This window comes from Leptonotus elevatus, chromosome 20, assembly GCF_054856555.1.
Source record: "Leptonotus elevatus isolate MCC_2025b chromosome 20, RoL_Lele_1.0, whole genome shotgun sequence".
In the NCBI taxonomy this organism is placed as follows: domain Eukaryota; kingdom Metazoa; phylum Chordata; class Actinopteri; order Syngnathiformes; family Syngnathidae; genus Leptonotus; species Leptonotus elevatus.
In genome coordinates, this window is record NC_141258.1 from 915670 (window position 1) to 934208 (window position 18539).

Here is an 18539-nt window from a genome sequence, read left to right on the forward strand (position 1 = left end):
AGGCGCAGCAGAAGAAAGCAAACGCGGAAATGATCGTTTTACCAACCGATGTCTCATTTGAATAAGAAGGTGAAAACGTACCTGAAATTCCCCTTTAGTGTACTTTGCATCAGGGACGCTGACAATCTCGTCTTCGGGGAACTCGGGAAAGCCCTGCGGGCGACAAACAACTGCTGCTTGAGTCCAATCGGTACCCGAGCGGCGCGGGGAGGCGAGGTGGGCGCGCGCCGTACGTTGAAGTGCCACAGAGTGAGCACGGCGAGCACCATGGCCGCCGTGGTCCTGCCTTTGCCGTTGGAGCAGTTGAAGACGAAGGCCGAGCGCGAGTCCTCGGCCAGCGAGCTCTTCATGGCGTCCAGCAGCTTGTCGAAATCCTGCGGGAAACACCGGCAGCGTTTCGGGGGAGGTGGAATTTTCCTGGTTTCGGTATTTCAAAGCGCCGCTTAACACCGACGTTACCGCTTTTCTGATTCTCTATTGCGGTGATTCTCAGTGTGGTATTAGTAGTACGTTGGCTCCCTCTAGTGGTATTCAAGGTTATTTTAATTAACAAAAACTAGTAAAGAAAACGAAAACTACAATTCAAAAAATTATTTAATTAACGAAATAAAATAAAAACAAAAATGCGACCTGAAACTACATTTGATAAAACTATTAATTAATTAATTTAATACATGAGCCTTAGAGGATGATTTTAAATGTGATTCAAGTATATTTATTTTTAAATGAACCGGAATAAGGACGTGTGAAAGTGTCACACCGAAGTGACGTCATCTCGCAGCAGCCAATAGAAAAGAACCTTCAGATGAGGCGACCATTTTGCCTGCTTGACTTTTGGCTTAGCTCGTCTTTTTCATAAGAAATCTGTTACTTTTTTTATTTTGCCATGTTGTGTATTAAATTAAAAAAAACGAAAAAAAGAAAAAAAAGAAAACTAATACTGAAACTAACTCAAATCAAGCATTTAAAAACAACTAAAACTAATCAAAACTAACAACCACCCTGAAAACTAATTAAAACGAACAAAATAAAAAAAAAACTCAAATTGAAATAAAAACCAACTCAAATGAAAATTCCCAAATTATTAGAACCCTGGTGTTATTCAATTTGGTATGTGACAAAGTTCTTCACAATGAATCCAGGATGCATTATTTTATCCGTCACCCCATTACTTGAGTAAAAGCAACAAAAATAAAAAAAAAATATGCATATGAGGTGACGATATTATTTTCCTTCGCTTAACGTTCTCCACTTTAGTATGTGTGACGTTGAATGTGTGCGACTTGAAAAAGACGAGGCCTAGCCTGGTGAGTGACGTGGGAACCAGAGTGCAGATTTGGCTCTTGTGAGCTCAGGCGAGCGACTCGTCTTTAGCCAGTTTGCATTTTTGTGAATAAACACGGGTCGGCGGTAACCTCCTCTCGGGGGGCGGCGCAGTCGGGGAGGGGGACGCGCTTGTAGGCGAGGCCCGGCGTGGCCTTCTTGTGCTGCGCCAGGATCTCCTGCGCCGTCAGGACGCTCTTCAACATCTTCATCTGCTTCTCCTGCTCCAGCGTCACCTCCAGCCACTTCTGGGCTCGCACGATCTCCTCCTTCAGGGACGACTCCAGGTTCTAAAATCAGAAGCAAAGTCCAAGCGCAGCAGTGTTATTTTTTTTCCTGGAATTTCAAGGTGAAGGGATGACATTCAAGGTCGTTTTCATGCTGTTAAAACGGGTCATATTTGATACAAACAGTTTTTCACTCATTCACTCCCAGCAGCCATTTTCGCTGAAGCAACCCCCTTTGCTCCCGGTTGTTTGACTGGATTTGGACCACAAGACAGATTACAGTAGAGTCTCTTCGTTCATCAGGAAAAAAAGGCATATTTGTATTAGAATAGAGCTAAGTTTCCTTATTATTCACAAACCTGTTGAAAACACTGGCAAAAATAACTTGTTGTTGTTGTTCTTATACTGTGCTGCCACCTGCTGGTCGTTTTATGTAATAACTACCATTGCTTTAAGCGACCTCTTCATGTCAAAAGCTGCATGCTGTAGCATAATAAAAAAAACATATGTGGCTTTGAATGAGTTACGGGTTCAAAAGAAAAAAAAGTTTCCCTCTTGACCTCAATGACGAGCGGGTCCGACGCCGGGACGGCAATGTGCTGATCCAAGCACGAGGGCTCCCTGGGGGTGAAGATCTGCCCGTTGGCTTCCAAAAGCAGCTCCTCCTGCAGGTTGACCCACAGAATGCGGCTGTGCTGGCGCTTCTCATCCGTCAAGTGGGCCAGCACGGCTCCGGCCGCCTGCGAAACGAAAAAACACAAAACATTGATTTTGAACCAGGGATCGAATGAAGAAAATAATAATAATAATAATAATTAAAAATAGACAAAGAAAACACGTGGGCACCTCGGACGTGGGCTGCGCCATCCCGTAGACGGGCATCTTGGGCACGCGTCTGAAGTTGAGCGCTTTCATCTCCTTGGCGGTGCTCAGTACGTCGGGTGCTAAATACTCGCCGGCCACCTGCGCGAGCGCAAATGGCGGGCGGGACAAAAAGTGCTGCTTTAACTTTAAACGGTCAAATGAGGAAAAATGGCATGGAATAAAAAGATATTGCGTTTTCAATGCACAACTTTTTTCCTGGTGATATTGTGATTATTCAATAAAGTTGTTACTCATAAAATTGCTTCTTTTTTTGTGTGAAAACTTTATTAGTTTTTTTTCCTTAAAAATTTACACTTTTAATGTTTTTTTTTATCATAATAATACATACTGTTTTCTTAAAATTAAGAGTATTTTTTATCACCAAAATACACATTTACTGGTAAATAAATCTTGAAAAAAAATAGTAAAAAAACCCACAAAAACAAAATGAAAAAAATTAAGGCTGTTTTAATGTAAATTGTTTTTATACGTTATTATGAGTTGGAATATTATAAGAATAAAGTTAGAACAAAAACTGAATTACAAAATCAATGAAATCATAATTAATTAGAATTTTACAAGAATCACAAGCTTGTGAATACAAAGTCATAATTTTAAGTCAACATTATTACAAGAAAAATAAATAAATACCGGTCGTCTCAATTGTATGAGAATGAAGTCATAACATGAATGGAAAATAATAACCTTATGAGTTTTAGAATAATAATAATAAAAATCTAATTTAAAGGAATAAAAACACCTGAAAGTAAAAAAAAAAGAAAACATTAGCCCGTAACCCCCCACCCCAAACCCCCCCCCCCCCCCATTAGCCGGTTAGCATTGAGCTAGCTGACTACAACTGGTGGTGACACTAAACGGCTTGAAGCAAATTCCAAGCGAGCAAGTAAGCAAGCAAAGCTCGCTTGGTGGATGCACTCGTTACTCACCAGGACTCGGGCCCCTCTGGTAACCAGCTCGGGCGGCGCCGACAGCTCGGAAAGGTCCATCCGGGCCAGCAGGCGGTAGAGCCAAGTGTGGCGGCACATCCACTGGCTGAAGTTGCAAACGAAGGCGAGGGGATGCTGCAAAGGCCACACGCGACTTTAGCTGCCGGGCCCGGCCAGTAGATGGCGCCATCCCTGACACTCACCTGCTCGTGGAGGTACGCGTTAAACACAATCAGGTAGAAGTAGCGCTCCAGGCTCTGCCGGGTTCTGTTGAGGAAGTACTCTTTGGTGCTGTTTCCCTAGCAGGCGACACAAGCAGGATATTTGTCACCGACTGCCGGCGACGTTTGTATTCGTCAACTGGAATTCAAACGTTCACTGCCACCGACGCACTCATTTGCATACAACTCTTTTTTTGGAGGCGTATTTATTGTTTTTATTTAACTAAAGACACATTTGAGTTTTTTTTATGCCGACTTGGTTTAATGTGTAAATGTCAACCATGTTTGATGTTTTTAAATTGTTGGCCAAAGATCATGAAAAAAGGAATACACTAATTAGGTGAAAATGAGCCGCATATTGTCACGTAGGATTTTTTTCCCCCGCATGTGAAAATGTGAAAAAGCACCAACCTGAATCTGGAAATCATCTCCGATGCCCTCCAGCTTCCTTTTGTTCTCGTATATGGCCTCTTTGATGTTGTGCATTTGCGAGCACAGCGCAATGGCCTGGTCCACCTGACGACAAACACGCACGCAGCGTCACCATTTGCACCCGCGCACCATCCCGCAATCAACCCCGTGAGAGAAATTCACCTCCTCCAGGACTTGCTGGCCATTTGGCAGCTTGGCGATCACAGACTGGATGATGCGGAAAACGGGTCTGGGTTCCGGAGGTGCCTCTGGTGCCTCCTCAATTCTGCAAAATTCATGATGTGACAACCTACGTTACCCCGCTAGGATGATTTTTTTTTTTATCTTCCTCAATTTGCTGAAAACTTTCTATTCGCTGTGTTTGTGCTCAGCCCAAAGCTAGGCGTAAGATAAAATGTTGCATTGGCGCCATCTGGTGGCATATTGGTGTAAAAGCAAGTACTAAGGTTGCGCAATTAATCTAAATTCAATTAACTCCACAATTACAGAATCAAAATTATTAATACTAACTTTTTTTCATTTTAAAATAACTAATTGAAAAAAAAATTGTTTCATCCAAAAGGAACTTGCATAATTATAATGTTTCAATTTTTTTTAATTGGTCTTAATATTTATAACATGCTTAAACATTTTCTTGTTTTGTACCAAAAAATTATCGTTTGAAGAATCATGCGGATAATTTTTTCCATAATCGAGCAGCGCGAGCAAGTACTTTCAAAACTCTCTGAAGCGAAAACAAAGACCGGATGACGACAACGATCCCTTACGGAGGCGGCGGGTGCGAGTCGCCCCGGAGCCGGTTGAAGGCCAGGGCGCCCAGGATCATGGCCAGGTTGGTGCGGCCGACGCCCACCTGGCAGCTGAAGAGCAGCGCCGGCGGCTTGGTTGTCACGTCGCGTTGTAGGGACAAGCCGGGACTCTCCTGGGAGGGAGGGGGGGGGGGGGGGGGATCGAGTCAGTCACGGGAGTGCAGCAAGTACGAGTATTGAGTACCCGTCACATTTGAAGCAGAAATACTGGGACGCAATTCTCACCTTTTTGGCTGTAAAATGACGAGTTGACAATATTATATATGAAATATTTATATGTCTTCTCATATTCAGCCAAATGCTTCCGAAGTCTTCGGCCGGTGCGGGCAAAAAGATGAGAATTGTGTCCATGTCGCAATATTTTTGCTATTGTATAAAGAAGGAGAGTTGGACGCACCCTCAGGATGTTTATGAAAGCGTCGAAGTCTTCTTCCAAAGGCGCGCCTTCCACAGGCAGCGCTAATCTGTGATAGCTGCAAAGGAGAAGGCAACAAATGCGCTTGCTGGTTTCCGAGCCACGCCCACAAGAAGAGCGGCGAGCGGCGAGCGGCGAGCGGCGAGCGGCGAGCACCTGTAGGCGGGCATGGTGAACACGGGCCGCTTGTAGACCTCCTCGGTCACGTGGATGTCCTCCTCGCACGCGATCGTCATCTCGTCAGGTTGCTCTTTCAGGTACTCGATGTCGTTGTAGACGTAGCAGATGTTTTCGTTGAGTTTGGCAAAGTCGTGCAGCTGAGGGGCCAAAAAACAAAAAAAGGGACTGGACCACTTCGACAAATGTTTATAGCAGGGGGGGGGACGGTCAAAATTATTTTGTGTTAAAGTTCCATTAACGCCACTCTTTTTTTTTTTTTAACAAGCGATTCATGGAAAAGCCCGTTACTGGGGGAATTCCAGTCGCAACGACGTCAGAATGTTGCGTTCATAAATGGAATAATAATCCACATATTTGTGGAGACGGGGACAAGTTGTATTTTACGACTTTTGAAAAAGTGCAAAATTTCACAAGTTACTTCATGTTAAAGACGAGATGGCTCTTAGTTCATTTTCACTGAAGCAAGCCCCTTCGCTCCCGGCTGTTTTATTGCATTTGGACTGATTTTGCGCAGCTCACAGAATATTGTGTTCTATTGCTATCAAAACATGGAAACGACCAAGAGAAAGATTCGAGTCTCTTCTTTGTTTCCGTTTTGCAGCAATTAGCATTAGCATAAAGCTAAGTTTCATCCTTTTTCACAAATCTGTTTTAAACAGAGGTCGTTGCAACATGGCCCTGGTTGATCTTTTATACTCTGCTGCCACCTGCTGGACGTTTTTCTAATAACTACCATTTTTCACCCGTTGCATCAAATGCTCTAGCATAAAATAATCATAATAATAAAAAACGTATAGATACATCTTTGGGAAACTTAAAACATAAACAATAGAACGTATTTATACGTTTTTGGGAACAAATGAGTTAATATGAAAAGTAAAATGCACTGAGCTGTCACCAATGTCTTTGAAATGCAATTATGCCATCTAGTGGCAGAAAAATGACACAAATCAAAATCCCTCTTTTTACAGTGCAGTTGTCATTTTTACGCAATTTCCTGAATTAGTCACCTCCTTCCTGATGCTAAGCTCCAGGGCTTCCACCGGTTCCCCCTTTTGCAGGCCGTGGAGGTTCTCGTGGAGGTTCTCCTTCCTCCTGGGGGTGTACGGCACAAAGTCGTCGCCCTTGTGCAGGAAGACCACCGGCTCCTCTCGCACGCAGACGAAGACCACCTCCTGGCAAGAACATCATCACGTGAGCACCATTGAAAGGCCGACGGTCCGACGGCGCCAAAGACGGCGCCAAAGACGGCAGGTGACCTGGTGTCCTTGCGCTTGGAGCCTCTGCAGGACCCGCTTGAAGCCGCTGAGGCTGGGCTGACCCATCCCGTAGAGCGGGTACGAGCCCTTCACCTGCCGGAAGTTGGGCGCCCCGACGGAGCCGGCGGTGCCGAGGACGTCCGCTTTGCTGTACACGTCCTGCACCATGAAGTACTCGCCCTGGGACGAAAAGGCCGCAACAGAACCAGCGCGTGACAAGCAGAACAGGACCCAGTGAAGAAAACCTCAAAATGTCACAATCATATTTCTTATCTTGCCTTTTTTTTTTTTCCAGACGTGAAGATATTTTTTTCTAGAACTTTAGCTCGGCTCGCTGTGAAATGTTCCAAATGTCAAATGTGTTGTGCGGTAGCTGCTGCCATCTAGTGGCCACTTGTTTCAGTCGCTTATTAAAAGGCTGTGAAATATGTTGTCGGTTATTTAAAGGAACATCGCAGCGGTCCTTGAGTTCAAATGCCCCACCATCATCATCATCATCATCATCATCATCATCATCACCACCATCATCATCATCATCATCATCATCTTTAACATTGCCACGGACGCTGAAGTAATTACAGGGTGAGAAATGCGTTAATTGGCAGCTTTCGCTTTGTTTTGAGGTTTATTTCCCATCAACGCGCACAAAACTGCTATTTGGGACGCCGCTTGCGCGCTGCAAGTTCAACCAAAGAGCACGCAAGGGCTTTTCATTTTGTTTTGTTTTCATTTTAAAATACAGGAAAATCCAGGACCTTGAGTGGAAAGTTTGGACTCAAGCTTGAGGATGCTGGCGGTTTTTTATTCTGGAACAAAAATGATGGCATTCCATTTAAGTTATTATTTTTAAATTCAAAGTGAGGTTTCAGAAGACGATGGTCACGTTTTACGCGAGACGAGAAAGCAAAGCCAAATTGTGAAAAAGATGTGATGAAGATCAGGTGAGACGGCGAACGCGCTTATCGTTGCGGCCGAGCGAGGTTCGAGATCGGCTGCAAATGCGCTGCAAGATCAAAGTCCTGACAAAAGGACGGCAATCCCCCCCACACTGCTATTTGTGTGTGCGTGTATGCGGCCCAGCATTCTGTACCTGCACCAGGTAATGCTCAGGCATGGCGTCCGATATGCGTCCGATTTTGTAGTTGCTCTTGCGGATGTCGTCGTGAATCTGAAATTCATGCTTGCAATTATAGCTGCAAACACGCACGCACACGCACACGCACACGCACACACCTTGGTTATTGTTGTTAATGAAAACACATTGTTGATATCAAAACAAAATAAAAAAATTAAACAAAATAAAAATTGAAAATGCTTTAAAACTAAAACTAAATCAAAGTACATTTCATGTTTGTAAAATGAACTAAAATTTCTTTGTCAATGAATACCATTCATGTGTTTTCGGCGTTCATTATTTCATCATCATAAATTATTTATATTTATTTTGCATATTGCTGTTCGTCCGTACACAAAAAGGAAAGTCAAGCAGACGTCTGACAATTTGTTTACTTTCTTTGCACAATACTTTATTTATTTATTTTTTATCTGGCACTCAGAAAATACTCCATATATTTTTAGATAAATAAATAAATACTAACGAACCCACCCAAAAAATAAATGAAAACGAACTGAAGTCAAGACAAAACAAAAACTAAGCATCGTTTAAAAACTCAAGCGCGCACACACACACACACGCACGCATGCACACGCACACACGGCCTGGTGAGAGGGGTCAATTCAATTATCAGCCAGTGTTGACAAAGCCTGCGCCGACAAATGAGATGATAAGAGGCTGGGGGCCAACAGGGGGGGGGGGGGGGGGGGGGGTCGGGTTCATCACCAAAAATGGAGCTACTACGCCAACTGCAACCATTCATGGAACAGAATAACGCAAACTAAAAATTAAATTCTTACACACTCATTCGCTGACACCCACGTCACTCACCAGGTCAGGCCCCCGCCTTTTAAAGTCAAAAACACTCAGTCACAGATCCGACAGTAGAAAGTGAGGACAGCGACCCCAAGTGGACAAATAAAATATGAAATGATGGGCGGGATCACGAGTAAAACACTTCATTTGATCAATTCTTAACAGCCGCTGCCCTCGGGTCGTTACTAAGCCGGGGAAGGGGGGCGGGGGTACGGGGGGGGGGGTCTACACCACCCACAGAGGAGGGGTCACACCTTGCCAGTGATCAAAGGGAATTGGCGCCCAATCCACAGAACGCGTATTCGGGGAGGGACTTACGTGATGACCACAGGTGCGACCTTGTTGGTGATAATGGACTTGGCCTTGTTGTTGTGGACGTTGACGGTGTGAAAGGGGCTCATGCTGAGCGACGGCCTGCTGTCGGCCATCCCGTTGCCGTGGACACTTTCAAGCGGCGGCGACTGCGGCGGCGGCGGCGGCGCTGCGCTGGCAGTCGTACCCATGCTCCACCCGCAGCTGTGGGGGAACACACATTCGTGTGAAATTGATGGACATTTAAGACTCGACCCGGCATGATTTTTTTTTTAAATGAGACAAGCCGTCGTTTTTGCAGCGCAACGTCCATTGAAACGAGACTAAGTGCAATTTCTGCAGAAATTTTGGGGAATGCTGAGAGCTGAATGCTTATGAAGTCAATTGAAAGATAAATGACGTGAAAATGACAAAGTATTAATTGTAGTTCAAAGATAAATGAATAAAAAGAAGACTTGAACCTGCATTCCAGCATTCCCACAATAAAGCCAAAATTGTGGCAAAGGCTGCAATTCGTCACATAAAAAAAACACAAATTTTTGTTGGGTTTTATTCTAGACGGGAACAAATTAATGACATTTCCATTCATTTCAATGAGGAAAGATGATTTGAGATACAAACGTTTTAGGTTACAGACAGAATTGAACTCACTTAAGGCACCGCTGCATGTTAAGGATCGTTTTTTTTAAAGAGCATGAAAATCCCAAATGCAAAATTTGATTTGAATTATTGTATTTGTGGGATTTCTATTTAACTGAGAACTCTCTTTTCATCCTTGAGCTGAATGGGACCGAGTAGGGGGACACGGACGGACACGGACGGACACGTCGGCCCACACGCAAACACTTCTCGGTGAGGTCGACATTTTCGAACCGAGACCTCGGACCGCTGCTCTCCTCTTTCTCGTGCCTCGAGCCGACTGGAGCAACTCCAAGTCCACAACAAGTTTCTCTCTTACTTCAGGCGCAAAACCCAAAAAAAAGAATCCCGCCCTGAAGAAAATATGACAGCCCAACATGGCGAGTTGTCGTTCCAGAAAAAGGACGTCAAGTATTCCCGCATCTATTTGAATCCTCACCACATTGCAAAAAGCATCAGTTTACCGCAAGGACAAAAAAAGAAAAAAAGAAAAAGCACAATGTGTCGTCTTACGAGTGGCTGCACGACAGACTCGCACTTCCCGAGGCTTTTCTGCGCTGCTTGTTGTCCGCCATGGTCCAGAAAGGAGTGTGAGAACTTGGCATTGGGTCCCAACAGAAACCTTGCTCTGCTCGCGCCAGCCAAGCCGCCTCCCCCCCTTGCGGGACATCCAAAAATGTGCCGTCGCCAGAAAAAAAAAAAAACGCTTGTTCCGGTGCTCCATGTGGCGGCCAGATGGTTTTCCAACGTAACGTTCAAGTCACTTTGGCGGTGAGCGGCTGCGTACCAGATCTTGTCCTGAACAGGAAAGTCGGCTCGGCTCGAACCGCCATTGAACGCAATCAATCCAAGCGGCACAGGACAGAGAGGGACGCTCGCGTTTGGGCTTTTGAAAGGAAAACTTTGGAGCAGTTCTGGACAACGTCCTGTTTTGAGAACTCGGATTCCAAAAACATATTTGAGGTCCGCTAGTCACAAACTCACCTTTGCTTTTTGGACGCCCTCATTTTTTTTTCCATTTAATTTTTTCATCTCAATTTTGTCCCAATTTTCAGATTTTTTCATAACCGATACCGATGCCGATTATTAGTAGTCTATTAGTAGTCAAGGAAACCGGGTAACCGATATTTAAAGCCGATATACAAATTCAGTAAAAAAAAAAAAAAAAAGGTGGTTTGGCGTCAACATTTTTCATTGCTTAGCTCGACTTTGGTCTTAAAGCATTCGTGCTTATTGTCCAAAAGTGCGCATTGCAAACGTTCTGACTCGACCGCACCGACTGGGCCTGAATGAGCGAGCGCAGCGGCGGGCGGGGGCCGGCAGAAAATAGCCCGCAGTCATAAACATCCTCCTGAAGAGCCAATCCAGGCCACTTCTCGGAGGGGCCGGCCGTCGCGTCCCCACACGACAACGAGGCCTCACGGGGCCAATAAAAAAAAAAAAAAACGTGGATTTCCTCTGGCAGTTCGGAGACAAACGTGCGGCGCAGGGCTGTCCAAAGGTTTCCCACTAAGGGTCACATACAAAAAAAAATGTAAATACGGAAGTGGTGGCAAAACAAAAAGATTATTAGCATTATATCAAACAAAATATCCCTTTTTTGTGACAACAAAAGATCATTCAAGTCCTTGTAAAGTGCTTCAAGCCTTCGGTGGCTTGAAGATACGACAACAAGACGTTGCCACGGCAACAAGATCCGGTCGGAAAAATTCTCGCGCTTTTCCATCTCGCCTGCCTGCACTCACTGCCAACAGCGAGGCACGCGAAAATGGCCACACCATCCTGAAGCCCCTTGTCAAGTCGGACTCCGCCTCCTTTTCCCCCCCACTCCGCGCACTGCCAACAACGAGGCACTCTAAAGCGGGCCGGCCAGCCGTTGATCCAAAATGGAAGCTACATTTGCGGAACCCAAAGAGCCCGGGGCGCCGAATGCCAACTCGCTGGCCGGTGTTGGGAAACCATGGCGACCGGAACCTCCCGCCAGCCCATTCAGGGGCGGCCCATTGAAATTCCGCCGGCGTCTCGACCGACCTCGCCGCGCCGTCGTCTGTGGGACAAAAGGGGCGCGAGGCAGGAAGGAGCCCGCAGCTGCAGGATGCATCTGCTGGCGGTTCGAGGAAGGATGCGGCGCTCGCTCGCTCGCCTCTCCTTCACAGATGCGCCGCGTCAACGGACACTCGGGAGAGTTTTACACACGACAACAACGTGGAACAATTTGGGACGACGAGTTGAGAGTTGCGCAAGAGGCTGACGACGAGCCTTTCAAAGTAAAAGACAATCAAGCGGGAATTGACCAGGGCGGCCATCGATTCCGCATTTCCTCAAGCCCTTCCATTTCCGTTCACTTCAGTTCAATCCGATATCGATTCATTATGGAACATTAATTCTTCTTAAATGTGAAGGACATCATAATCGCGGAGGCGATAACTGATCAAAGGATTTTGTTTATTGATTAAATGAACGCGACGCGATCGCTCAAGTATTGCACAAACGTTGACATCAGCAAAGGATGAGATGAAAATATTTTCATTCAGTCTAATTCAATCATAAATATAAACTAAAAATATTCTAATATTTATCTTAAAAGTGCATGTCTTCCATAAATGAAATACTTTTAAGTTCACGTGAACAATACGTTTCAAGAAAATAATACGATTTAAAAAGTCGTTCTTTAAAATTCTTTTTTTTTAATTAAGGAGGAAAAAAATTGATATTTAAATAATCGATTCATGGTTTTATGAATGAATATTGGGCTCGAAAAGGAAAACTGATTCGATACCGATTATTAGATTTTTTAAGCCCCGCCCTAAAATTGACAAAATTCCATTCCGCAAGCCATTTGAATTCATTCACTCGCAGTCGTTTCCACTCAAGCAACCAATCGCTGTGGCCGGTTAATAAATCGTAATCGGCGGAAAAATGCTTTTGTAACATACTTTAATGCGAAATGAAAATGAATCTGATTAGTCGATGCATCGACTGAATAACGGACGTTTAATGGAGACTTTGATCAAACGGCGACGCCCGCCTTTCATTGCTGAACTTGACACAAGGAAGCGTTGGCGCAGCGCGACAGGAAGTGCTGGGTCCCAATCGCTTTGCAACATCCTCTTTGTGGTTGCACGCGCGCGTCGCTGCCGGGTCGCTTGCGCAGGACATTGCGACTTCCTGCGCCCAAATAAGGAAATGAGCTCAGCGCTTCCTTCCCGCCGGCAACGCATTGTTCCCGAGTTTTGCCAGTCAAAACGCCATTTTGCACGGCCACAATGACAAAATTCACTCTGGCGGCAGAAGGAGACGCCAAAAAAAAAACAAAAAACAAGTAAAAAGTATGCTGGTGCGACGAATGTGACAAATCCTGCGGTGGCGCTTCCGCCTGCTTTCCTGACAGTTCAATGACAAGCTACTAAAAAAAGCCTTTGCAGATCTGCATTTAAAATGGCTGCCTGTAATTTCTTTGGGCTGAAGATGGCGGGGTTGGTGCCGCTGTGATTTCCGAGACGCTTTTTTTGCCCGCATCTGCTGCGCGCAAACCGCCGCGACGTGTGGTCGGACATTTTATGTTTTGATGAAGATGCTGGCTCGCCTCCGGTGGCCTCGCAGGGAATTGAAAGATCAAATGTAATAAATAAAGATTGGATTGGTCACTCGGTCGATCGAAGGACACGTGTTGACGTTTGTTGGCGTTTTTCCTTCAGTTTTGTCTTCAGCAAATGAAACGCATGCTCAATGGGCTTCGGGTCAGGTGACGGATTTGGCTTTTGCTTAACTTTCCGCTTCTTCTTCGCAGTACGCTTTTGGTGAGAGATAAACCAATTGGGTTTTTTTCAGGGCCGATAACGTCACCGATTATTAGTAGTCGAGGACGCCGATAACTGAAATCTGGAGCCGATATTCGTTTGAACTAAAAGGCATCATCATATTGGCATCAAAATTTGGAAAAAATACAAATTCCAGCTCTTCATTTTTTTTTATGATAATAAAGCATATGTTTAGTGAGCAAAATTTTTTTTACAACAACAAAAAATCGTAGTCAAAAGACATATTTATTTTAAAAATCTAACAAAAAGTTCCGTCATCTCCCAACGTAGCATGTTTTCAAAAGTTAAATAAAAACAAAAAAAAACAATTGTTTTCCACAGTAAATAAAGTATTCCAAATTTCAAAATATTTGAAGTATTACATTTTTTTTTTTTACAAACAAAAACATCTTTAAAGAATTAGTTTCTTGAAGTGAACACTTTTTCTTAAATGGATTTATTATCGGTTGATAATCGGTCTATCCCCACTGCGAAGTACTGTTTAGTGACATCTGAACTTGATCAGATCATTGAGAATTGGTCCTGCTGCTGTTTTTGTTAGCAGTCACGTTATCAATAAATACGAGGGAAGCAGACGAATGAAAGCTGAACGTGTCTCAGCGTTCCCACGCAACACTTCAACATTAATGATGAAAATCAATCAATGGTTTTCACAACATGATTTTTTTTTTTATAAATGACGTCTGTGTTTTAAAAATCACACGTGGCCCTAAACACAAAAGTTTGCCCGTCCCTGCCCCACGCGCTCGCTAACTTTGATTAGTCAGGTCTTATTGAAGCAGGTGTCGGTTGCAAAGTATCAGCACCGTACCTAAAAGTCAGCTGCGGAGTCCACCGTCCGAGGACCGGAGACAAAAATGCTGCATTTCCACAAAAAATGTTTCCAAAAACGCTTTGTAGTGCAGGCGGCGTTCGCCCTCAGTCGCACGATCTGTGCCAGTCAACCGCCGTGCGACCGATCCTCGCAGGACGGCGGACGCGTCCTTGAACCAGACGGCAGATTATTTTTGGAGGGTGGGGGGTGCAGCGGCGTGAGGAGCATGTGCCGCAGCAAAAAGAGGATGTGGGGGCGGACCCTGACGAGTGGCTTACTCATCATCTCCTTGGGCGCCGACCAATCGCGACCAGCGCGGCCTCCTGGCAACACGCTGCCTCACGCGCACACACGCACGCACGCACGCACGCCTCAGACCTTTTGACAAGACTGACCCAATACAATTCAAACAGCGGCTCTCTTACGCCGAGCAAAAACCTCCCCCCCCCCCCCAAAAATACTTCCACTAGCTCTCCAAGTAACAACATCGCGTCATGGCCACCTGGGGGCAGCATAATCCAGACATACAGAAATACATAGGAGCACTGTTCGTGTTGTACACGATTTGGCCACTTAGGGCAGTGTGCGTCCGCGCGTTCTGATACACTGAAGCTACATAAGAGAAGAAAAAGAAAAAGAAAAAGTCACAATCAAGTTATTACAATAAAAGTTGTTGTTTTTTGCAGATGCTTCTCTGTGTACATTCCTGAAGCATTTTGTATGACAAGACGTTCTTTTAAGTGATCAAAGTGCAGCGCGCTCATTAGCATTCGCGAGTCAGACCGGAGGCCATCGTGGCGATTCTTTGCACATCTATAAATTGAGGTAGAAATCGCTGTTAGTCAAATCATTTTGAATCTAAAATCGTTCTCAATCGAATCACACCCAAAAATCCGAATCGAATTGTGATTCCCGCCCACTATTTATTATATTTGCATAGATCAAGCCGTTATAAAAAAAACACTTACGGCGTCTACTTTGACCAGGGTCAAACAATCAAATGTCAAAAAATACACCAAAAATAGATTTATTTATTTGGCGAACGCGGTGACCCGCGAGTTTAGGCAGCGAGCAACCAAAAGGGGGGGCTGCCGAGCGAGCGCATACAGACGACATGACGTAAGCCTAATTGACCTCCGCGCTCTAATCAGTCCATTCATTAGCGCTTAACGCCAGACGTGCGCGAGGCAAACAGCGCTCCAGCTGGGCAAATAAGTCGGCTTTAAGCCGCCGCTTTGGGATGCGTTTAACGCCGTTGGTCACGCCCGCGGTTTCGGCTGCAGATGTTCGCCAACGCAACACTTTTTTTCTTTTTGCAAACAGCTGTGCCACCAAACTCGACGACGTGGGAACCAACGGGCTCAACGGTCTGATTTCCAAAAGAACATTGAAAGCAGACACACCTGTTCCTTCCTTCTTTCTGAGCCCACGCACACACACACGCACACACACGCACACACACACACACACACACACCCCACACACACACACACACACACATGCCAATTGTCACACTTAGATGTGACGGACCTCATGCATGATGAAGACAAACATGTCAAGTGTGTTTTTTCTGCTCTTGGTCACTGAAGATGAGTGCATCAGGTCTAGCGCAGTACCAGGACTGACCTGTGAGGGGCAGCATGGGGCTGAAGGGCAAAGCATAGTAGTAGAAGAAGTGCAAGGTTTGCTAATTAAAAAAACAGCTACTGATGCACTTGACTTGCAGCCATGAAAAAAGTGTTTCATGTTGCAAATACTCTGATATATATATATATATAAATATATATATAAATATATATATATATATATATATAATATATATATATAAATATATATATATATATATAAATATATATATATATAAATATATATATATATATATATATATATATATACTGAAACTGAAATTTGAAACAATTTGGATGTGATACTTTTAATAAACAACTTAGTGGTGTTTAACCGCTTTTGTACTTAAACACGTCTTCCCTTAAACGTTGGCTGTACAACTAATAAAGGTTTTAAAACAAAACCTACGCAATATTGTGTTGACTCTCCACTTGACTTGCAGAACAAGTCCACGCAAATCGAGCATAAAAGAGGATGTGTTCCGTTTTTGACAGACTGACAGAAACATCCTCTTTTACAAAATGTCCCCGTCCTGGCGTGCGTCTCGGAACGGGAAGCAGGAGAGACAACTATTTCGCCAGAGGACGCATGTTGAAACCAATCAAATCCAACCATTCTGCCAAACATTCCACAATTGTGCGGCAGATTCCGACCTCTTGCGTTCATAGCTGAAATTTGCCATCAAGAAGATTCAAACTAGTTTCCGCTTCGACGTCTAACACTGCCCTCGAAATATGATGATGGCGTCTTCGATTAAGCCAAGGCACATATTTGACATGACAAAACAAAAATGTCACGAAAGGTGGATGCACATACAGTATGTACCTTCTGCCCCTAGTGGCAGAGCACCGAATTGTTTTTGCTTGTCACTATCCATCACTGGCATAGACAGAAGCAGCAAACATTGGCGCTCATTGTTGATTGCATTCATTTTTTTTCTTTTGTGTGTGCGTGTGTATGTGTGGGGGGGGGGGGGATTGGTGGCTTTATCAACATGATCAATATCTTCACGGCGATCAATGAGTGATTGAAGTATCTGCTCAAGATCAAGCGGGAATGGAAAGCTTAATCATCCACTATGAAATCATCGGGGGGCGGGGGGGGGGAGGGCGGGGGGGGGGGGGTAGTTTGGCACTCCGGGCTTGATTAATTGCAGTTTGAGCAGACGGTTTCTGTCATTAAGCCCCCCCCCCCCTCGCTTTTTTTTCCCACGCATGCGCAAACGTAATGCGCACTTCGCTTATAGGCAAAATAACTGTTGTCTTATAGATTTGTATTTTTAACTGCTGTAACATCTCCATCTCCAAATGGCAAAAGATTTGCAATTTGGGAATCATGTTAGCAAACTCAGAAAGTACAAATTTTGCAGCGGTCTGTCATTTTCCAGCGCTGTCTTCCTCCCAAAGGTTTGGGGGTTGGAGTTGGAGAGGGAAAAAAAAGAAAAAAAAACACACGGTACCCCCGTGTCCCCCCCACCCCCCCCCTCCCGCCTTTAACCGCACTTTTGCATCAAGAAAACGCTCTGTATTGTTTTGTTTTTGTGAACGTGAGCGGCTCCATTCCAAGCCACACGAGTTAGCCGGGAGAAGCTAAAGTTAGCATCCTGGTAGCGAAGAAGAAAGAGATGAAGGAGAAGGAACGAGCGAGTGCCAGACTCCCCGAGGGGGGGCTAAAAATGCTCCCCAAAACTTTGAGCAAAAGGCGAACTCACCATTGCAGCTCGCGGGGCGACGAGAAAGGTCACAAAACGAGCCGTTTGCTGGCCGAATGCGACGGGATGGAGCCGGTGGATGCGGTTTTCCCCGTCACGACAGATCACCCATTGATTTTTTTTTTCTTCCTTCTTCTTTCTCGGGGGAAATTGACGACGAGGTGAACCCGGAGGAAAAAAACAGGAGCTTCGACGGGGAGAATGAAGTCGCATTGCGCATGCGCAAAAAAACGAGGCGAAAGGCAGGAGACAAAAAGCAGAATATTAAGGTTTTGGGTTTTTTCAACCGAAAATTTACTTTTTGAAATTAAACTGGTTTTGTAATGCTAAAACACACACACACACACCCCCCCCCCCACACACACACCCACACCCACACACACACACACACACACACAAACTCATGGTGTCACTTACATATCGATATGGGGGCAAATATGGAAAACAAGATAACACTCAAAAGTACATTAATTTACTATGCATTATTTGATCTCATTAAATAATGTGTTTGTGGTCAATAAAAGCCAAAAGTATTAGTATGCTACAATAAACAATTTTGCATGCTTAATACAGTATTTATAATTAAATGATTAGGTAATAAAATATGAGAACTGATTCCTACAGATTATTTATTTATTTTATTTCTATTATAATGAGCTCATAGTTTTGCCCACATTCGAGGTCGCCCGGCGGTGGTGCCCGGGGTGGCCGCTTGTAAACACGCACGCACGCACGCACGCACGCCAACTCACCCGCACGCACGCAGGCGCGCTGATTAGCAGCTGAATGGCTGATGAGCTGTCAGGTAACACGTCTTGGGGACGCATGTCAACTTCCTTTAATGTTCTCAGCTACTTGTGGAACATGAAAGGAGTGGAGGAGGAGGTGAAGGGGTTCCGTGCCGCGTGGGGAGGAATGGGGGCGGGTGGGGGGGGGGGGCGTCTGCGGGTATATAAGTCACCCCTGGAGATGTGGGGCAAAATGGTTGTTATTGCTCTCGGGGGTCGCC

The 18539-nt window shown here is 44.9% G+C and overlaps 1 protein-coding gene across 3 annotated transcripts in view; it reads right to left on the minus strand.

Moving 5' to 3' along the window:
• The window catches only part of pald1a (phosphatase domain containing paladin 1a), a 31492-nt gene extending 13750 nt beyond the window's left edge, over positions 1 to 17742 (minus strand). The window contains exons 1-17 of one of the 3 annotated variants that reach the window (XM_086064905.1): positions 17531 to 17742; positions 8926 to 9123; positions 7768 to 7870; positions 6678 to 6857; positions 6429 to 6593; positions 5395 to 5555; positions 5221 to 5296; positions 4782 to 4936; positions 4177 to 4279; positions 3994 to 4098; positions 3565 to 3660; positions 3362 to 3496; positions 2397 to 2513; positions 2111 to 2290; positions 1416 to 1613; positions 234 to 374; positions 82 to 153 (exon numbers count right to left, since the gene is read on the minus strand). In XM_086064905.1, coding sequence (XP_085921031.1) covers positions 82 to 153; positions 234 to 374; positions 1416 to 1613; positions 2111 to 2290; positions 2397 to 2513; positions 3362 to 3496; positions 3565 to 3660; positions 3994 to 4098; positions 4177 to 4279; positions 4782 to 4936; positions 5221 to 5296; positions 5395 to 5555; positions 6429 to 6593; positions 6678 to 6857; positions 7768 to 7870; positions 8926 to 9110 — 2172 coding nt within the window. In that variant the 5' untranslated portion in view covers positions 9111 to 9123; positions 17531 to 17742. Of the gene's footprint in view, positions 1 to 81; positions 154 to 233; positions 375 to 1415; positions 1614 to 2110; positions 2291 to 2396; positions 2514 to 3361; positions 3497 to 3564; positions 3661 to 3993; positions 4099 to 4176; positions 4280 to 4781; positions 4937 to 5220; positions 5297 to 5394; positions 5556 to 6428; positions 6594 to 6677; positions 6858 to 7767; positions 7871 to 8925; positions 9124 to 10071; positions 10647 to 14190; positions 14401 to 17530 lie in introns of those variants that run through there. The other 2 variants (XM_086064906.1, XM_086064904.1) reach the window with 2 other exon arrangements.
• Between the last annotated feature and the right edge of the window lie 797 nt (positions 17743 to 18539).